General features: G+C 39.4%; 1 protein-coding gene across 19 annotated transcripts in view; it reads right to left on the minus strand.

Annotated features, from left to right (window-relative positions):
- PATJ (PATJ crumbs cell polarity complex component) overlaps positions 1-17895 on the minus strand; it is a 424482-nt gene that overhangs the window by 285280 nt on the left and 121307 nt on the right. For 15 of the 19 annotated variants that reach the window (XR_013401362.1, XR_013401361.1, XR_013401351.1 and 12 more), the window contains 3 exons: positions 15171-15290; positions 11941-12336; positions 1429-1552 (listed from right to left, as the gene is read on the minus strand). Coding sequence is in view for 16 of the 19 variants with exons in the window: in XM_077954991.1 (XP_077811117.1) it covers positions 1429-1552; positions 11941-12336; positions 15171-15290 (640 nt within the window). In the remaining 3 variants the exon portion in view is untranslated. The remainder of the gene's footprint in view (positions 1-1428; positions 1553-11940; positions 12337-15170; positions 15291-17895) is intronic. The other 4 variants (XM_077954993.1, XM_015141019.3, XM_077954938.1 and 1 more) reach the window with 1 other exon arrangement.

Consider the following 17895-nt stretch of genomic DNA (forward strand, 5'->3'; position numbering starts at 1 on the left):
ATTGTTCTGTAGATAAATCTAAGATTGCCTCTTATTCTACTGCTCCTCCACCCAACACCAGCCCACATAGCTAGTCTATTTCTTTTGATCTTGACAGTATAAACCAGTGGTTTATACAGTATACATTTGGCAACATCTGGAGACATTTTCATTTTCATCATGACTGGGAGAGGGTGTGCCACTGGCATCTAGGGTTAGAGGACAGGGACGCTGCTAAGCATCCTACAATGCACAGGGTACCCCACCCTCACTGAAAGACTCATCTGGTCCAAAATGGTGCTAAGTTTGCTTTAGTATTAATAGTAATGAAACAGATATGTTCTATTTATTCATTTACTGAAACATATGTGCTATAAATCTTCTCCAACTATTTAATAGAGAACTGCAAGAAATGTGGTGAATTTTAGAAAGCAATATACCTGGAGAGTTTTATTCTGGTAAGTCCCACTTTTCTCCTAGTCATGATCTCGAAAACTTGGATAGATTCATCTAATCTTAGATATTTAAAATTAAGTATTCATACTCTGTCTTCTTTTTTTTTCTGTGCTCTGTTTTGACCCACAGGAAACTGTATGTTATCATCTCAGAGATGCCTGCAATTTTTACCCTTAAGTATTCAATTTTTTAGAATTTACTTAATAGAATCCTAATCTCATATAAAACTGTTACATCACTTTCTATAGCCCTCTCTACCCTTACAACATATTACTATACAACACAGAGAAAGACTTATAAGTAGTCATAACAAGTGAAGGACAGCATAAATCCTCAACAATGGCTCTATAAATCCCAGTGCTATGAAAGCATTTAACAATCTCCCTAGGGATGTCAATTTTATAATGACATTCGATATTTTAGTGTTAGATGAAGAAAAATTCTTTTTTAAAGTCAAGTTTTCAAACATATATAAGAATCGATATTGAGGGGCAGCAGGGCGAGGCACTATACTTTTAGAATTCTTTAATGGAAACTAAGTTATTAATGTACTAAAATTGACTGTAATATATGGCTATAAAAATGTTTCATAAATGTTTAAAATATGCCTCTCTTTATTAATATTTAACAGTCCCATTAAATGAGCTAGCAATATTACTTAAGAGCATCAGAGATTTTAATACATATTAGTAGAAACTTATTTCAGATTTGGCGTAAGGTTCTAGTCTGAGTTTCAATCCATACTGCTAGTAAAATGCAACATGAGGCAGAGAAAATGTAGCCCTCTCAGAAAAGAGAATCTGAAAATTCTAAGTTGAAATCTGAGGCTTGTTTATTCTTTCAGGTATTCTGAAGCAGATTAATTAATAAGCAGATGTAAACTCAAAACATCATAATGAATAAAAATACATATAAAATTCATGTATACAAACATAAAAATGAAAGCTTGCAGAATAATGTAATTTGTGTTTATGAGAAACAAAAGCCACAAACCTAAATCCAGACTACTTTTTGCTAATGAATTAAGATTTTCCAGGTCATCAAATCTGCATTGTTGACTGTTTCCTTCAGTTGATGGTACAGATGGTAGGGACTCCATGACAAAATTTTCTTTCATCTTGAGAGGAAGGAAAATAGAAATGCATTAGTACTTTATGAAAAAAAATGTATTACTGTACAGTTGTTCAAGCCAAGTAATAATGATAGTGGAAAACTGGCCTTGCAAACAGGCATTCTCAAGTAATGGTTTATACTGTGGTAAGCAGTAACAAATTCTGGTAACAATATCTGCAAGAGTATAGGCTAGCAAAATCTGTTTATTCAGTCCTAGATTTTTAACCAAAAAAACTGCTTTATAAGCCTTAATAAGTGGATTTAAATAAACATATACCAAGGTAGAGGAATAAAAGATCTATCAGGTCAAGCAAGGTCAATTGCAGATACACACAGCCTCCTGGATTGTGTTGCACTGATATCTACAGATAAATAGCTTCCTTGCTGACTCCAAAATATGTGATAAATTTTCATATCTCTAAGCATTTGTTAGCACTCTTATCTGCCTGGTGAATACCTAGCTACCCAAACCTAAAACCTTTCCTCCCATCTTGCTTTTATATACATGTCTTTTATGGTTTTCCAAAGTCACAATCTTCCAGAATGCCAAAATATTTATGTTCCCCCCGACCCCGCAAATTCATATGTTAAAATCCTAACCCCCAAGGTGAAGATATTTAGAGGTGGGGACTTTTGTGGGGTGATAGGGTTATGAGGGCAGAGCCCTGATGAATGGGATTGGTAGTGCCTTTATAAAATAGGCCCCAGGGGCCAGGCGCGGTGGCTCACACCTGTAATCCCAACACTTTGGGAGACCAAGGCAGGTGGATCACTTGAACCAGGCATTCAAGACCAGCCCAGCCAATATGGGGAAACCCTGTCTCTACTAAAAATACAAAAATTAGCCAGGCATGGTGGTGCACGGCTATAATCCCAGCTACCTAGGAGGCTGAGGAGAATTGCTTGAATCTGGGAGGCAGAAGTTGCGGTGAGCTCAGAACAGGCCATTGCACTCCACCTGAGTGACAGAGAGAGAGAGAGAGACACTGTCTCAAAAATAAATAAATAAATAAATAAATAAATAAAAAATGGGCCCAAAGGAGCTTATTCCACTCTTCCACCCTGTGAGGACACAGCTAAAGGATGACATTTATGAACCAGAAAGGGGGCCCTCACTGATGCAGAATTTTTTGCTCCTTAACTCAGGTAATCTGGGTTCTTGTCTCACAATCAGGAAGAATTAGGCACACGGACACACTGAAGAGTGAGAAGGGTGGAATTTTTAAGCAAAAAGAAAGCTCTCAGCAAAGAGAGGGGGTCCTGCAAGCAGGTTTTCACATCCCAGATTGAATACCTGGGCTACCACACACCAGCTGAAGAGGCCAGGCTCCTCCCCTGCATAAGACACAAATTCCTGGTGGCTCCACCCCATTCATGGGTGGAGTGCATGGGTCTCCAGCCTGCTGTGGGCATGCCTAGGCAAACTCCCTGTGCAAGTTCCCTTATCTGTACAAAACATCTGGTGTAAACACTTGTGGGCGGGGTCAGAGGTTCTCCAGGGACCCTTCCCTATCTGCCTAGGCCTTTGTCCGCCTCCTGCCTCTAACATCACCAAATGTGTGGACATCTTCATCTTGGACTTCCCAGCCTTCATAACTGTGAGAAATAAGTTTGTTTGTTTATAAGCTACCCAGTTAATGGTATCTTGTTATAGCAGGCCAAACAGACTAAGATAGAAAACATCATATTTTCACTTTAAGTATCTTTTTATATTTTAAAAAATTTTACGGCCAGGTGCAGTGGCTCATGCCTGTAATCCCAGCACTTTGGGAGGCCGAAATGGGTAGATCACTTGAAGCCAGGAGATTGAGACAAGCTGGTCAACATGGTGAAACCCCATCTCTACAAAAACATTACAAAAATTAGCCAGGCATGGCAGTGTGTGCCTGCAGTCCCAGCTACTCAGGAGGCTGAGATGGGAGGACAGCCTGAGCCTGGGAGGCTGAGGCTGGAGTGAGCTGTGATCATGACACTCCAGCCTGGGCAAAAGAGTGAGACCCTGTCTCTATAAATAAATAAATAATAAAAATAAGAAATTTTATCAGTACAAATTTAAATGACTATTTTATAGCCACCTTAGGGATGTACCATAATTCATTTAAGGTGACTAACACTACACTATTCTTTATTGCTAGAATTTCGAAAACAAGATGGTCTACTTTTTCTGTAAAGTGGTCAGACTTCAATGATAAGAGAAGGATCATTCATAAGCCGGTATACAAAATACTTCCAGCTTTCCAAAGTAGAATATGAATTTGGTAATGCTGGGCAAGGTGGCAGAGCCCCAGCAACAGAAAGTGATTGGCACGCAGGTAGTAAAGAGAATTTACTGACAACAGCACAGGCTTAAAAAGTCAAGTTTTCTTAGACAGAAAGAACGTTGTAGTGGGGCGCTTCAGCAAGAGAGGACTGAGTGGGCCTCCGTGGATTTTCCTTAGGGGTATTTGTAGACCTTAAAGCAGGAACTTAAGGGTAATTTGGACCCTATTAGTTTTGCAGGTCATGATAGATGATTACATTTGTAGACATGTTGGTGCCTTGATGTCCGCAAAGGCTGCACAATGAGTTTTGATATGCATGCATTCAGGAGATATACAGAAATTCTAGCTACTTATACATTTCTGGGAAAGCAACCTGGTAACCAGATGCTGGCTTTAGATAACAGGGAAGTCTAATTGCTTCTAAATTCCTCAGATAAGGAGTTTTGCCTCTGGATGGCCTGCTTGATGACCACCAGGTGATCTTTGCTCTCTTCATTATACATCTAAATTCCTCAGCTAAGGAGTTTGCCTCCAGATGGTCTGCTTGATGGCCACCAGGTGATTTTTGCTCACCTCAGGTAAGTATGTAACTATATCAGATACCTAATGGAGCCTAAGGAACACAGGACTCGACTCAAATATTAAATAGGGGTAAGAAAGGGGATCTGACTACATAGATGCCTAGAATAAAATAAGCAAGAACTTCTTACAGAAAAGAGTGAGGAGTTGGAAGGAACTGCACAGTTAAAAAGAAGAAGGTTATAATTTGGGGCCACTTGGACTTTTTAAACAGTTAATGGTAATTCTGTTAGTAGTAAATGAAGAAGAAAACTGATATCCAAATCTGGGATTTTAATACATTGGGTATGATAGGTGAGATCTTTATAAACCTGAATTTCTGGCTGGGAGCAGTGGCTCAAGCCTGTAATCCCCACACTTTGGGAGGCCGAGGCGGGTGGATCACCTGAGGTTGGGAGTCCGAGACCAGCCTGGCCAATGTGGTGAAACCTCATCTCTACCAAAAAATGCAAAAACTAGCTGGGCGTGGTGATGGGTATCTATAATCCCAGCTACTTGGAAGGCTGAGGTAGAAGAATTGCTTGGACCCCGGAGATGGAGGTTGCAGTGAGCTGAGATCACACCACTGCACTCCAGCCTGGGTGACAGAGTGCGATTCCATCTCAAAAAAAAAAAAAAAAAAATATATATATATATATAAAATATATATATGATTATATACATATTATATATATATGATTATATATATATATAAAATTATCCAGGCATGGTGGCGCATGCCTGTAATCCCACCTACTTGCGAGGCTGAGGCAGGAGAATCGCTTGAACCTGGGAGGCAGAGGTTGTGGTGAGCCAAGATTGCACCACTGCACTCCAGCCTGGGCAACAAGAGCGAAACTCCGTCTCAAAAAAAATAAAAAATAAATTAAATAAACATGAATTTCTTTTTTCTGTTTTTTGTTTGTTTTTGTTTTGTTTTTAATAGAGAAGATTTTTTTTTCTAAAAAGAGAAGAAAATAAGAACATAGAATTATTCTTAGGTAAATAACCCTCAGGCAAAAAACAAAAACAAAAAAACAACAAATCTTTAAAAAATGGACAAAGGACTTGAACAGACATTTCTCCAAAGGAATACATAAAGATGGCCAAATAAGCACATGAAAGGATGCTCAATATCACTAATTGTTAGGGTAATGCAAAACAAAATATAAAATAGCACTTTATACTCCTAAGAAACAAACACAAAGCCAGCAAACAAGTGTTGGAGAGACTGTGGAGAAATTTGAAACCTCGTGCTTTGCTAATGGAAATATAAACTGGAGCAGCTGCTTGCTGTAGAAAACAGTATAGCTCCCCAAAAATTAAATATAGCATTAGCATATGATCCAGCAATTCCACTGCTGAGTATATACTAAAAAGAACTGAAAGCAGGGATTTCAACAGATATTTATATCCCAATGTTCATAACAGCATTATTCGCAATGGCCAAAGGTAGAAACAACCTCAATATCCATCAACAGATGAATGGAAAAACAAAATATGGTATATATGGTGGGGACCTACAGGAACCTCAGAGTTGGTGTTGATAGTGACAGGAGGCAGAGAAATTTAAGGGCAGGTCCCTGACAAAACCCCACTCTCAAGCCTAAAACCATGGCCCAAAGTGAGAACTTCTATCCTTGTTTTCCTGCTCAAATGTTACCTTTTCCTAAACCACCCATGCCCTCACCCCGTCCCATCCTGTGCCTATAAAGACCCTAGATTCAGCTGGCATAGAGGAGAAGCAGCTGGATGTCAGGGACTACAGCTAGACATCAGAGAGAAGCGGCTTGACTTTAGAGGGACAGTCTGACAGTGTAACTTTGGAGAAGAATCCAGCCAGAGACGGCTGGACTTTGGGGAAGATTACCTACCCACCTCTCCATCTCCTTTGCAGCTCCCCTTCCCACTGAGAGCCACTTTATTGGCAATAAAATCCCCACATTTACCATCCTTCAATTCGTTCGTGCAGCCTCATTTTTCCTGGATACCAGAAAGAACTCAGGAGCCACAAGTGTGATACAAAAGGCTGTTACACTGGCCCTTTGCCCTCACTGGGAGAGGGCAGTTGCCTCACGTGAAAAGGCCAAGGGCCAACTGAACTGTTAACACTTAAGCCATCTGCAGATGGCAGAGCTAAAAGAGCACTGTAACATGCCCTTTGGGGCTTTGGAGGTCACAGGCACCTCCCCTAGATGCTGCCACTGGGCCTGCATAGAATTTGCTCCTGCCAGTGCCCAAAAGCGCTTGCCCTGGCTCCTGCACCCGCTCACCTGAGCGCTCCCCTCCCACAGGGGGTGAACGCTGCAGGTCTGAGTGAGTGGAGTTTACCCTTGCCCACACCTAAGCAGTCAGCTGGTTCCAGCATGCATGTACTCTAGTTCTCACCTTGTTTGCTCACACACTCCCTCCCTCGAGGAGAGCGGTGGGCTGAGTAAATGGGGCACCTCTGTCACAAGGTGTCAAGTAGGTCAGGGAACTATCTGGCTTCAGTACGAGGATTATTATAAACTGAAGATATTTTAGATTTAACAGATGCAGAAAAAAGCCCTCTCAGAGTTTCCCTTATGTGACTAAGCAGCAAGTTCTAGGAAATGAGGCCATCAAACATTGCCTCTTGAGGTGAGTCGACCCCCAGGAAGACTGAGAGTAAGCCTATTATATAAATGCCCTCTTGAGGAATGGCAACAAGCAAAGAGAAGGATCAGTGGCACCTGCATTTAAAAAATTATCAACATAACAAAATTATCAACATAATCAAAAATGTTATCTCCAATTTGTTCTCCTAAAAACCCATTTGTCTTTCCTAAACAAACCTAGTTGCTCTTCTCATAGAAGCTTTTTCTCCATCCTCCCTTTCCCCATAAGTTATGTATGTAAGCTTTAACTTTAATCACTTGGTGAGCTTGCTGCTTCTTTTGTTGCATTCATATGCATATAAATAAACCTTTTTTCTCCCGTTAATGCTTTCTGTCAGTTTAATTTGCACTCTCCCAGGCACAACATAGAGGGTAGAGGAAAAGTTTTTTCTCTGACATATGCCTATAAGGAAATATTTTATTCAACTTTTTTTTTTTTTTTTTTGAGATGGAGTCTCTCTCTGTTGCCCAGGCTGGAGTGCAGTGGCACAATCTCGGTTCAATGCAACCCCTGCCTCCCAGGTTGAAACGATTTTCCTGGCTCAGCCTCCGGAGTAGCTGGAACCACAGGTGTGTGCCATCATCCCTGGCTAATTTTTCTATTTTTAGTAGAGATGGGGTTTTGCCATGTTGGCCAGGCTGGTTTCAAATTCATGACCTCAAGTCATCCACCTACCTTGGCCTCCCAAAGTGCTGGGATTACAGGCATGAGCCACCATGCCTGGCATATTCAACTTTAAAAAGGGAGGAAATTCTGACATATTCTACAACATGGATGACTCTTAAAGACATTACACTACGTGAAAGAGCCAGACACAAAAGAAAACTATTGTACCATTCCACTTTTTTCAGTCACTTTAGTATAGTCAAATTCTTAGAGACAGAACATAAAACAGTGGTTGGTTGGCAGGGGATAGGGAGAGAGAAGAAAGATCAATTATTGTTTAATGAGTAGAGTTTCAGCGTGGGATGATAAGAAGATCTGTAGCGACATGGTGGCCACGTTTACACAAAAATGTACATGTACTTAATGCCACTGAACTATACACCTAAAAATGATTAAAATGGTAAATTGTGTGTTGCGTGTATTTTACTATAACTAAAAAAATAAAACAAACAAAAAAGAGATCTACAGACTTTTAGTGTTTTTACTCTTCAGCTAAAATGAAGTATGAGGGTGGAAGAGAAAGATAAAGTTCGAAGTAGTTAGGTACCAGTTGCCCTCCACAAATACAGCTGACATCTACAGCCCCAAATGAATATTACAACCAAGACAGAAATAATAATGTTCCTTCATCCTTTGGGAGAGCACCCTCTAGAAGAGTATTGGGAATTCCATATTTGTAAGATTTGAATGCGTTTTTAAAATCTCAGAGTTTATAATATTAGATAATATCATTAAATAAATTATCACAAGAGTCCATTAGCAATACAAGGAGGGCAAACAAAGATTCAAGCCCGTCCTGATCAGTGGGTGTAAGTGTTCATCACTGTGGAAGGGAGAAAAAGAGCCAATACCCTAAGAAAGCACATATAATGATTTAAAGAAAATAAAATACTGTTTAGGCAAGAAACATTAGGGCTGAAATAGTCTTACTCAATGCCGGTTTGGGAGCCTATAGAGGTTACCTTTACAGCCTACATGAGAATTGGCAAACAAAACAAAACAAAACAAAAACAACAACAACAACAACAACCATTTTTATAGATTTTAAAATATGAATGTTGGCCGGGCGCGGTGGCTCAAGCCTGTAATCCCAGCACTTTGGGAGGCCGAGACGGGCGGATCACGAGGTCAGGAGATCGAGACCATCCTGGCTAACACGGTGAAACCCTGTCTCTACTAAAAAAAATACAAAAAACTAGCCGGGCGAGGTGGCAGGTGCCTGTAGTCCCAGCTACTCGGGAGGCTGAGGCAGGAGAATGGCGTAAACCCAGGAGGCGGAGCTTGCAGTGAGCTGAGATCCGGCCACTGCACTCCAGCCTGGGCGACAGAGCGAGACTCCGTCTCAAAAAAAAAAAAAAAAATATGAATGTTAAGTAAACTTCCAGAGCAAATATTATAAATATACATTAGACTGTTTCATTTATAGCCTTAAAAGTATATACATTAAAATAAACTGATATTTCAGGTTGCCTTTTATTTCCGTAAACAGAAAATTTACTTTTTATGGAAGAGAATGGCTATTGCTGAATCAGTAATGAGAAATAAAAAGAGGGAAGTTAGAAAATTTAACATAGATTTAGTAATCAGGCTATTCATTCTTCGAATTATAAGCACTGACTATTGTTTTAAAAAAGCCTCTTAAAGAACACTTTAACAGATAATAGAGTAAGTGGTTATGTCAGAGGCGCTTGAACCAGAGCAACTCCATCTTGAACAGCACTGGGTAAAATGAGGCTGAGACCTACTGGGCTGCTTTCCCAGATGGTTAAGGCATTCTAAGTCACAGGATGAGACAGGATGTTGGCACAAGATACAGGTCATAAAGACCTTGCTGATAAAACAGGTTGCAGTAAAGAAGCTGGTCAAAATCCACCAAAACCAAGATGGTGACGAGTGACCTCTGGTCGTCCTCACTGCTACACTCCCACCAGCGCCATGACAGTTTACAACTGCAATGGCAACATCAGGAAGTTACCCGATATGGTCTAAAAAGGGAGGCATGAATAATCCACTCCTTATTTAGCATATAATCAAAAAATCACTACAAAAGTGGGCAACCAGTAGCACTCAGGGCTGCTCTATCTGTGGAGTAGCCATTCTTCTATTCCTTTACTTTTCTAATAAACTTGCTTTCACTTTACTCTATGGATTCGCTCAAATTTTTTCTTGTGCGAGGTCTGGGAACCCTCTCTTGGCATCTGGATCGGGACCTCTTTCCAGTAACAGTTATATTGTGAAGAACATCAATATAAACTTATGAGAGGGATTTTTTTTAAACTTAATGTTATGCAAATGACACTTGAGATAAGAATAAAATTTTGAGTGACAGTACAGATTCAAAAATTGCTATATCTCAAACAACCTAGTTAGAAATGAAGACGATATATTTGGAAAGCTGTGTTAAATGATCAAAAAGTGATTCCAGTGATAATGTAGATATTGACATTAAATATGCACTGAAGAATTCAAATAAAATTATATAATTAAATATGAGAATAGGCAAAAAAAAATTAACATCTTACAGGTTTTCAAACTGACTGTTTAACTAAACTTATAAAGTAAATATTGTAAGTATACATTTGACCATTTCATCTATAGCCTTCAAAGTTTACATATGAACTGGTATTTCAGGTTGCCTTTTATTTGGGTACATAGAAAATTATCTTTTAATAGAAGAAAACAGAACAAGGGAATTTTTATGAATATTCAGTAATCTTTCCAATTTGCTTCACATAACTGAATATGTATGCTGTTTGGCGTTAAGCACTGACAGATATGAGAGGCACTGGCAAATATAGAAAGTACCAACGTCAACGGAGCACACCAGATTCCATGTGACCTCTTTCCAGAGGCAACCAGGCATCATCCACATATTCCAAAAACATCTGTTCTCTGGTACATTGCCCAGGGTCCTCTATAATAGTGAATCCTCCAGGGTCACATAAATACAACCAGCACAGCACCTTGTCCAAGAGAGGAAGCCACCAGCATTTGCACGAGGGGCAAAGTGAGGAAATGTCTAAGGGAGGCAAGGGCAGAAACACCCTCTATCTGCCCACTGAGAGAACACATGAAGCCACACTTTGCATGTCACAACAGGAAAGGTGCCAACCTCAGAGAGGAGAGCACCACGCTGCATCTGAACATATTACTAAGCTGTCTTTTTAAAAACATCCCCATAAGTAAGTCTGTTTCCATTTGCCTAAAAGTTAATTTGGGGCAGGAAATTAAAAAAAAAATATATATATATTTTAAAGTCCTTAATGAAGGATTCCAATTAGTGACCGCCTGACTATAATTTTATTAAAAATAAAGTTTATTACTATAATTTTATTAAAAATAAAAATATAATAGCAAAGGCAAATCTATTAAAATATAATGCTCTTCACTGGGCACAATGGTTCCTGCCTGTAATCCCAGAACTTTGGGAGGCCGAGATGGGAGATGGGAGATGCTTGGCCCCAGGAGTTCAAGAGCAGCCTGGGCAACATGGCAAAACTCCATCTCTACAAAAAAAGGAAAGAAAGAAAAAAAAAACTAGCCAGGCATGGTGGTGCATGCCTGTGGTCCCAGCAGCTCAGGAAGCCGAGGTAAGAGGATTCATGGAGCCTGGGAGGTGAGGCTGCAGTGAGCCATGAATGTGCCACTGCATTGCAGCCTGGGTGACAGAGAGAGGCTCTGTCTCAAAAAAAAAAAAAAAAAAAAAAGAAAGAAAGAAAATTATATATATATTACAATGCTTTCCCACCAAATTATAAATAAATAGTATCTCAAGTGTAAAGATAATTTTCTAGAGTTGAGTGCTTTAGCATCATACATAACACAGAGAACAAAGTGGGTGACCAAGATATAAACAACAATATGTATGTACTGAATTGGCCTTGATTTTGCCTGATAAATAAACTGTGTAAAAAATATACAGCTGTGTTTCCCTAGGGAATTTTTTTTTTTTAATTACAAATGTTAAAAGAACTCTCCTCTGAAATGAGAAATTGAAAAAAACATCACTAAAAAAGCAAAGCAAAAAAACCCTACAACAACAGCAAGGCAACTGCAGCTTATTGACCCCCATGAGAAAATGTGAAATACAGAAAAGACGAGCTTACACTTATAGCTAGACACTGGATGACACACCTTGTAAACAGTGATGACCTATGGAAAGGCTCATTTAAAAACAAACAAAATTGAAGTGACATGAGTTAGACAGAGACACAGACAGGTGAGGAGAGCAGAAGGGGAGGTGTGGATATCTGTTCTAATTTCTTACCACATTTTCAGGGCAATAGCCATACGGCTGTGCCTCCTGGGAATAGATATTCCTCCCGGATCTTGCCTCTTGAGATTCGGATGGTTCATTATCATGCAACCACTGTGTACCAAAGTGAAGTTCCTTCAGGGAGGGCACAGGAGTGGCCTCTTGAATGTGTGACAAGGGATACAACTCCATGGACTGAGAGGGATCTTGATATAACTCATATTCTTCATCAACAAGCATTTCTCTTTCTTCATCCATTTCCTGCAATCTAGGAGTCAGAAATTCATGCATCTCCCAGGTCTCCTTGCTTTGCTCTATCTCTTTTTGTTGGGAATGGAAAGACTTCCCCAGATCTAGAAATGGTTCATCCACAAGTTCTTCTTTAAAATATGGTTCATCTCTAAATCCCTATAAATAAAAGATGCAAAAAATGTGAAGTTACGCCTGTCCTGAAGCTGCACTATACAGATAAACTGGAAAATTTTCAAATGCTGGCGTGACTGCCTATGCCAAGGCACAGCTAACATGCATAGCTCTCCACAGCAAACATGGAGAAACACAAGCTTACCTCCACAATCCTCAACCCAGAAGAGAGACAAACAGTAAATTATGAGGCAGAAATCTGCCCTTGGCAAGGTGAATGATTTTGCTAAAACGTTCATTATACATTAACCACCTGACAATTCTCCACTAGAAGTAGGAATTTTGTTAAACTCTTATACTAAATATTTAACCCATAAAAAGTAGTACATAAGTATACATACACTTCAAACTATTATGTAAGAAAGAAAAGACTTAAAAGGTCAGGATTTTCAAGCTTCAATAACCCAAAAGAAATTATAACTATCTGAATGTTCAGAAAACATTCTCTATAAACTAAAGACATGGGGAGTATGTCTCCACTTTGAGTATGACTCTTTTATAATAATAAAAATTAACAAATCTTATTTTTCATCTGTGTTGAAAATATATAATATGAAGGAATGAATACAGTATTTTTTTTTTTAATTATTATACTTTAAGTTCTAGGGTACATGTGCATAACGTGCAGGTTTGTTACATATGTATACTTGTGCCATGTTGCTGTGCTGCACCCATCAACTCGTCAGCACCCATCAACTCGTCATTTACATCAGGTATAACTCCCAATGCAATCCCTCCCCCCTCCCCCCTCCCCCCTCCCCATGATAGGCCCCAGTGTGTGATGTTCCCCTTCCTGAGTCCAAGTGATCTCATTGTTCAGAGAATACAGTATTTTAAAATTAATTTATATTTCACTAATCAGAAGAGCTAGTGCATACAACTGAAACTAAATGTGCAGAAACTGTGTGGGTTCCTGGCTAAAACCTGATATATAGATTTGCTCAGACCATGACCTATCTCTGGGGAACCTCTGGGTGCTGGGCATAATGAGGTCCAGTTCTTTCTAAGAGATCAAATAGCTTTCCTATTTTAAGTCCTATTCATTACTACCAAGTGTAAATTCCTGGAATAAATCTATTCTTTTCTATCGCCTTCTCCTTGCAGCTAAACATAATAGTAGGGAAGCTTTTAAATACATACAGTAGGGTCGGGCATGATGGCTCATGCCTGTAATCCCAGCACTTTGGGAGGCCAAAGCAGGAGGATCCCTTGAGTATAACAGTTCAAGACCAGGCTGGGCAACATAGTGAGACCCTGTCTATAAAAAAAAAAAAATTTTTTTTTGGCACCTGTGGTGCCAGCTACTTGGGAGGCTGAGGCAAAGAATTGCTTGAGCCAAGGAGATGGATGCTGCAGTGAGCTATGATCACACTACTGCACTCCAGCCTGGACAATAGAGCAAGACACCATCTCAAAAAAAAAAATACTGCAACCTGTGTTTTTTCTTTAATGTGGTTAGAGGATGTATTTGAACACATCATATGATTATGAAATTTTTTTTAAACGTCTGCACTAAGAAATACAATAGACATTACAGAAACACATATCATCTTGAGACACTGTCTACATATTATGCAAAGAATATCACTAGACAGTTGTTATCAAGTAAAGCAAAACCATACTCTAACTGCAAAGAGCAACATAAGTATAATTCCTTTTAAGAATAAAAAAGGAAAGCTTCAAAATACATTTTCTAAAATTAAAGCATAAGGTAGGGTTTGACTAAATAACTCTTCTTTAGAAAGTATTCAATATGAATATTTTTTGTGTGGTTCCATTTTTATAGCATTTTAAATGTAGGTCTATTTTCAACAATATGTTCTACCATCCAAAATTTTAGGAATACATTAGTGTATGTTTGTTCTTTCAAAATGCTTTACATCTTGCCTTTATCATTTAGACAGGCAATGTGATACGGAAGGAAAGAATTTAGTTTTAAAAAAATAGGCCGGGCGTGGTGGCTCAGGTCTGTAATCTCAGCACTTTGGCAGGCCGAGGTGGGCGGATTACCTGAGGTCAGGAGTTCGAGACCAGCCTGGCCAACATGGCAAAACCCTGTCTCTATTAAAAATACAAAAATTAGCCAGATGTGGTGGTGCACACCTGTAGTCCCAGCTACTCAGGAGGCTGAGGCAGGAGAATCACTTGAACCTGGGAGGCAGAGGTTGCAGTGAGCTGAGATCACACCACTATACTCCAACTTGGGTGACAGAGTGAAAGTCTGTAAAAAAAAATATATATATGTGTGTGTGGGTGTGTATATATACATACATACATATATATATGTGTGTATATATACATATATATGTATATATACAATGAGGCCAGGCGCCATGGCTCATGCCTGTAATGCCAGCACTCTGGGAGGCTGGGGCAGGCAGACTGCTTGAGCTCAGGGGTTCAAGACCAGCCTGGGCAACATGATAAAACTCCATCTTTACCAAAAATACAAAAAATTAGCTAGACGTGGTAGCACATGTCTGTGGTCTCAGCTACTCAGGAGGCTGAGGTGGGAGGATCACTTGACCCCGGGAGGCAGAGGTTACAGTGATCCCAGATCCCACCACTGCATTCCAGCCTGGGTGACAGAGGGAGATCCCATCTCAAATAAGAGAGAGGGAGAGAGAAAGGAGGATTAGTTCATTTATCTATTTAGCCAAGGGATGGGGACAAGTTTTTGTCTTCTTTATGTCTTTATTTATATCTATTTAGCCAAAGGATAAGGACAAGCTTTTGTCTTATTTTCTTTTGTATTTTTTCTACATAGAAATTTCAGCTCATAGCAAATCATTCAAATGGGAAATAAATTTACTAAATACCTTGGGAGCTTCGAGTATTAAAGATGAATTTATATCATGAATTGTTCCTGAAAGTTCAGTCGTGTCTTCATTACTGCTTGAATGTAAAATATAACAACTTTCTTCTTCTTTATTATCTTCCTGAAAATATAAACCACATTTATTTATAAATAAGAAAATATTGTGGGGTGAGGGGCAAGGGGAGGGAGAGCATTAGGACAAATACCTAATGCATGTGGGGCTTAAAACCTAGATGATGGGTTAAGTGCAGCAAATCACCATGGCACATGTATACCTATGTAACAAAACTGCACTTTCTGCACACACATCCCAGAACTTAAAGTAAAAGAAAGAAAGAAAAAAGAAAAGAAAAAAGATTCATTCGTGTAAAAAAAAAAGAAAGAAAATATCTTGGTTTCAAACTGTTCAGATTCTCATCTTTCCATTAACAGCAAACACACAACACAAAATTTATTCAAATTGTTTCATTAGAACAAACTTTCTTTAATAATTAAAAAGAACTCCATATTCAAGTCAGAGCTTCCCAAACTTTTTAAAGTATTTCTTAAAGAAAAATCACTTTCCCAGGAATAGACCTTGTATATATAACTAAGTACCAGGCACAAATTTAAGTACTGTAAATATATTAAATATATTAATTAATACATTAATATATACTCTAAGACATGGGTCTTCTTATTAATCCTATTTTGCTGGTGAGCAAAAGTGGACACAGTAATTTGCCAAACATTACATATACCAAAATTTCAACCCTGGCTGTCTGGTACTAGAGCCTGTATTCACAATTACCATGCCATGCAATCCTCATCTCTTTTTTTAAATTGAGACGGAGTCTCGCTGTGTCACCCAAACTGGAGTGCAGTGGTGCAATCTTGGCTCACTGCAACCTCCACTGCCCTGGTTCAAGTGATTCTCCTGCCACAGCCTCCGAAATAGCTGGGACTGCAGGCGAGCACCACTTTGCTTGCCAATGTTTTTGTATTTTTAGTAGACACGAGGTTTCGCCATGTTGGCCAGGCTGGTCTCAAACTCCTGATCTCCCAGGTGATCTGCCTGCCTCTGCCTCCCAAAGTGCTGGCACTACAGGCGTGAGCCACCTCATCTTACAGATGAGTGAAGTGGGAGCTGATGAGGTTGAATAACTGGCACAAGGACACGCAGCCTTGCAAACCACATAACTAAGCAAAAACCCATAGCTGTCTGGCTCAAAAGTTTTATTGTCAGTTCTGTTCCATTATTTCTGAAGCTATAATGCAGTTTTTAAAGTCATTTCAGCCAGTGCATGGTGGCTCACATCTGTAATTCCAGCACTTTGGGAGGCTGAGGCAGAATCATCACTTCAGCCCAGGAGTTCAAGACCAGCCTGGGCAACATGGAGAGACCCGTCTCTATTGTTATATTAAATAATAACAATAAGTCATTTCATTCATTTTTGGGGTCTGGTATATTTGAGGCTGCACTTATCAACCTGTCACGTAGGTTTTAAGCCTCTTTTTAGAAAAGAGTTAAGATGAAAATATATAACATGAAGTGTATAGATATATACATACCATATATATATAAATACAAGACTTAATACAAATAATTTGTTCTAATCACCATTATATATTTACAGTCTTTCTGCTCTACCCTGACTATGGATCTGTAAAATAGGATTAACAAGAGGAGGTTGCAGTGAGCCGAGATTGCACCATTGCACTCCAGCCTAGACAACGGAGTGAGACTCTGTCTCCAAAAAGAAAAAAAAGCGTAGCTCTGTGGCATCCCCCACCCCATTCCAACTCTCTCTCACTCCTGCTTTTGCCATGTGAGTGCCTGCTCCCGCTTTGTCTTCTGCCATGAGTAAAAGCTCCCAGAGTCCTCCCCAGAAGCAGATGCCACCGTGCTTCCTGTACAGCTTATAGAACTGTGAACTAATTAAACCTCTTTCTTACAAATTGCCCAGTCTCAGGTATTCCTTCATAGCAATGCAAGAACAGCCTAATACAATGAACACATCTATCTATATTTACCTATCCATCTGTCTATACATATGAGCACTTATAGTATGTTTTTTGTATGTTAAGTTAAAATATTTCATAGATTAAAGAACTGGAGTTAAAAAATAGCTACTGAGGAGGCTGAGGCAGGAGAATGGCGTAAACCCGGGAGGCGGAGCTTGCAGTGAGCTGAGATCCGGCCACTGCACTCCAGCCTGGGTGACAGAGCGAGACTCCGTCTCAAAAAAAAAAAAAAAAAAAAAAAAAAAAAAAAAACCTTAGGAATTCTCTAGTCTTGTTCAGTCTTTTCAAAGATGAAAAAAAATAGGCTCAGAGAAGTGATATACCTATTGACCAAATTACTAGTATGATGTTTCTCAAAGTATAAAATTCTGCATCAGAATTACATAGGTGGCCCATTAAAGAAGCAGATTCCTGAAGAGCGTATCAGAATTACTAAATGAGAACCTCTGGGAGTAGAACCTGGGAAACTGCATTTTAACTATCTCTCGGGTGATGCTTATATATATTACATATCTTTAAGTTTGAAACCTACTGGGCTAACTCACAGCAAAGCTGGGGGCAGAGCCCAGGTTTCTAGAAATCCAGACTAACAATTTATTACAACCAAGCTATCTGTTCCAGACATGTTGTATACAAACTAGGCAAGTGACAACATAGTAATACAGGCATGTACAGCACTGTGGCTAAGAGCACAGGGTGTGAAGGTGCCCTGCTGAGTGCAC

Source organism: Macaca mulatta, chromosome 1 (assembly GCF_049350105.2).
Source record: "Macaca mulatta isolate MMU2019108-1 chromosome 1, T2T-MMU8v2.0, whole genome shotgun sequence".
Taxonomy (NCBI): domain Eukaryota; kingdom Metazoa; phylum Chordata; class Mammalia; order Primates; family Cercopithecidae; genus Macaca; species Macaca mulatta.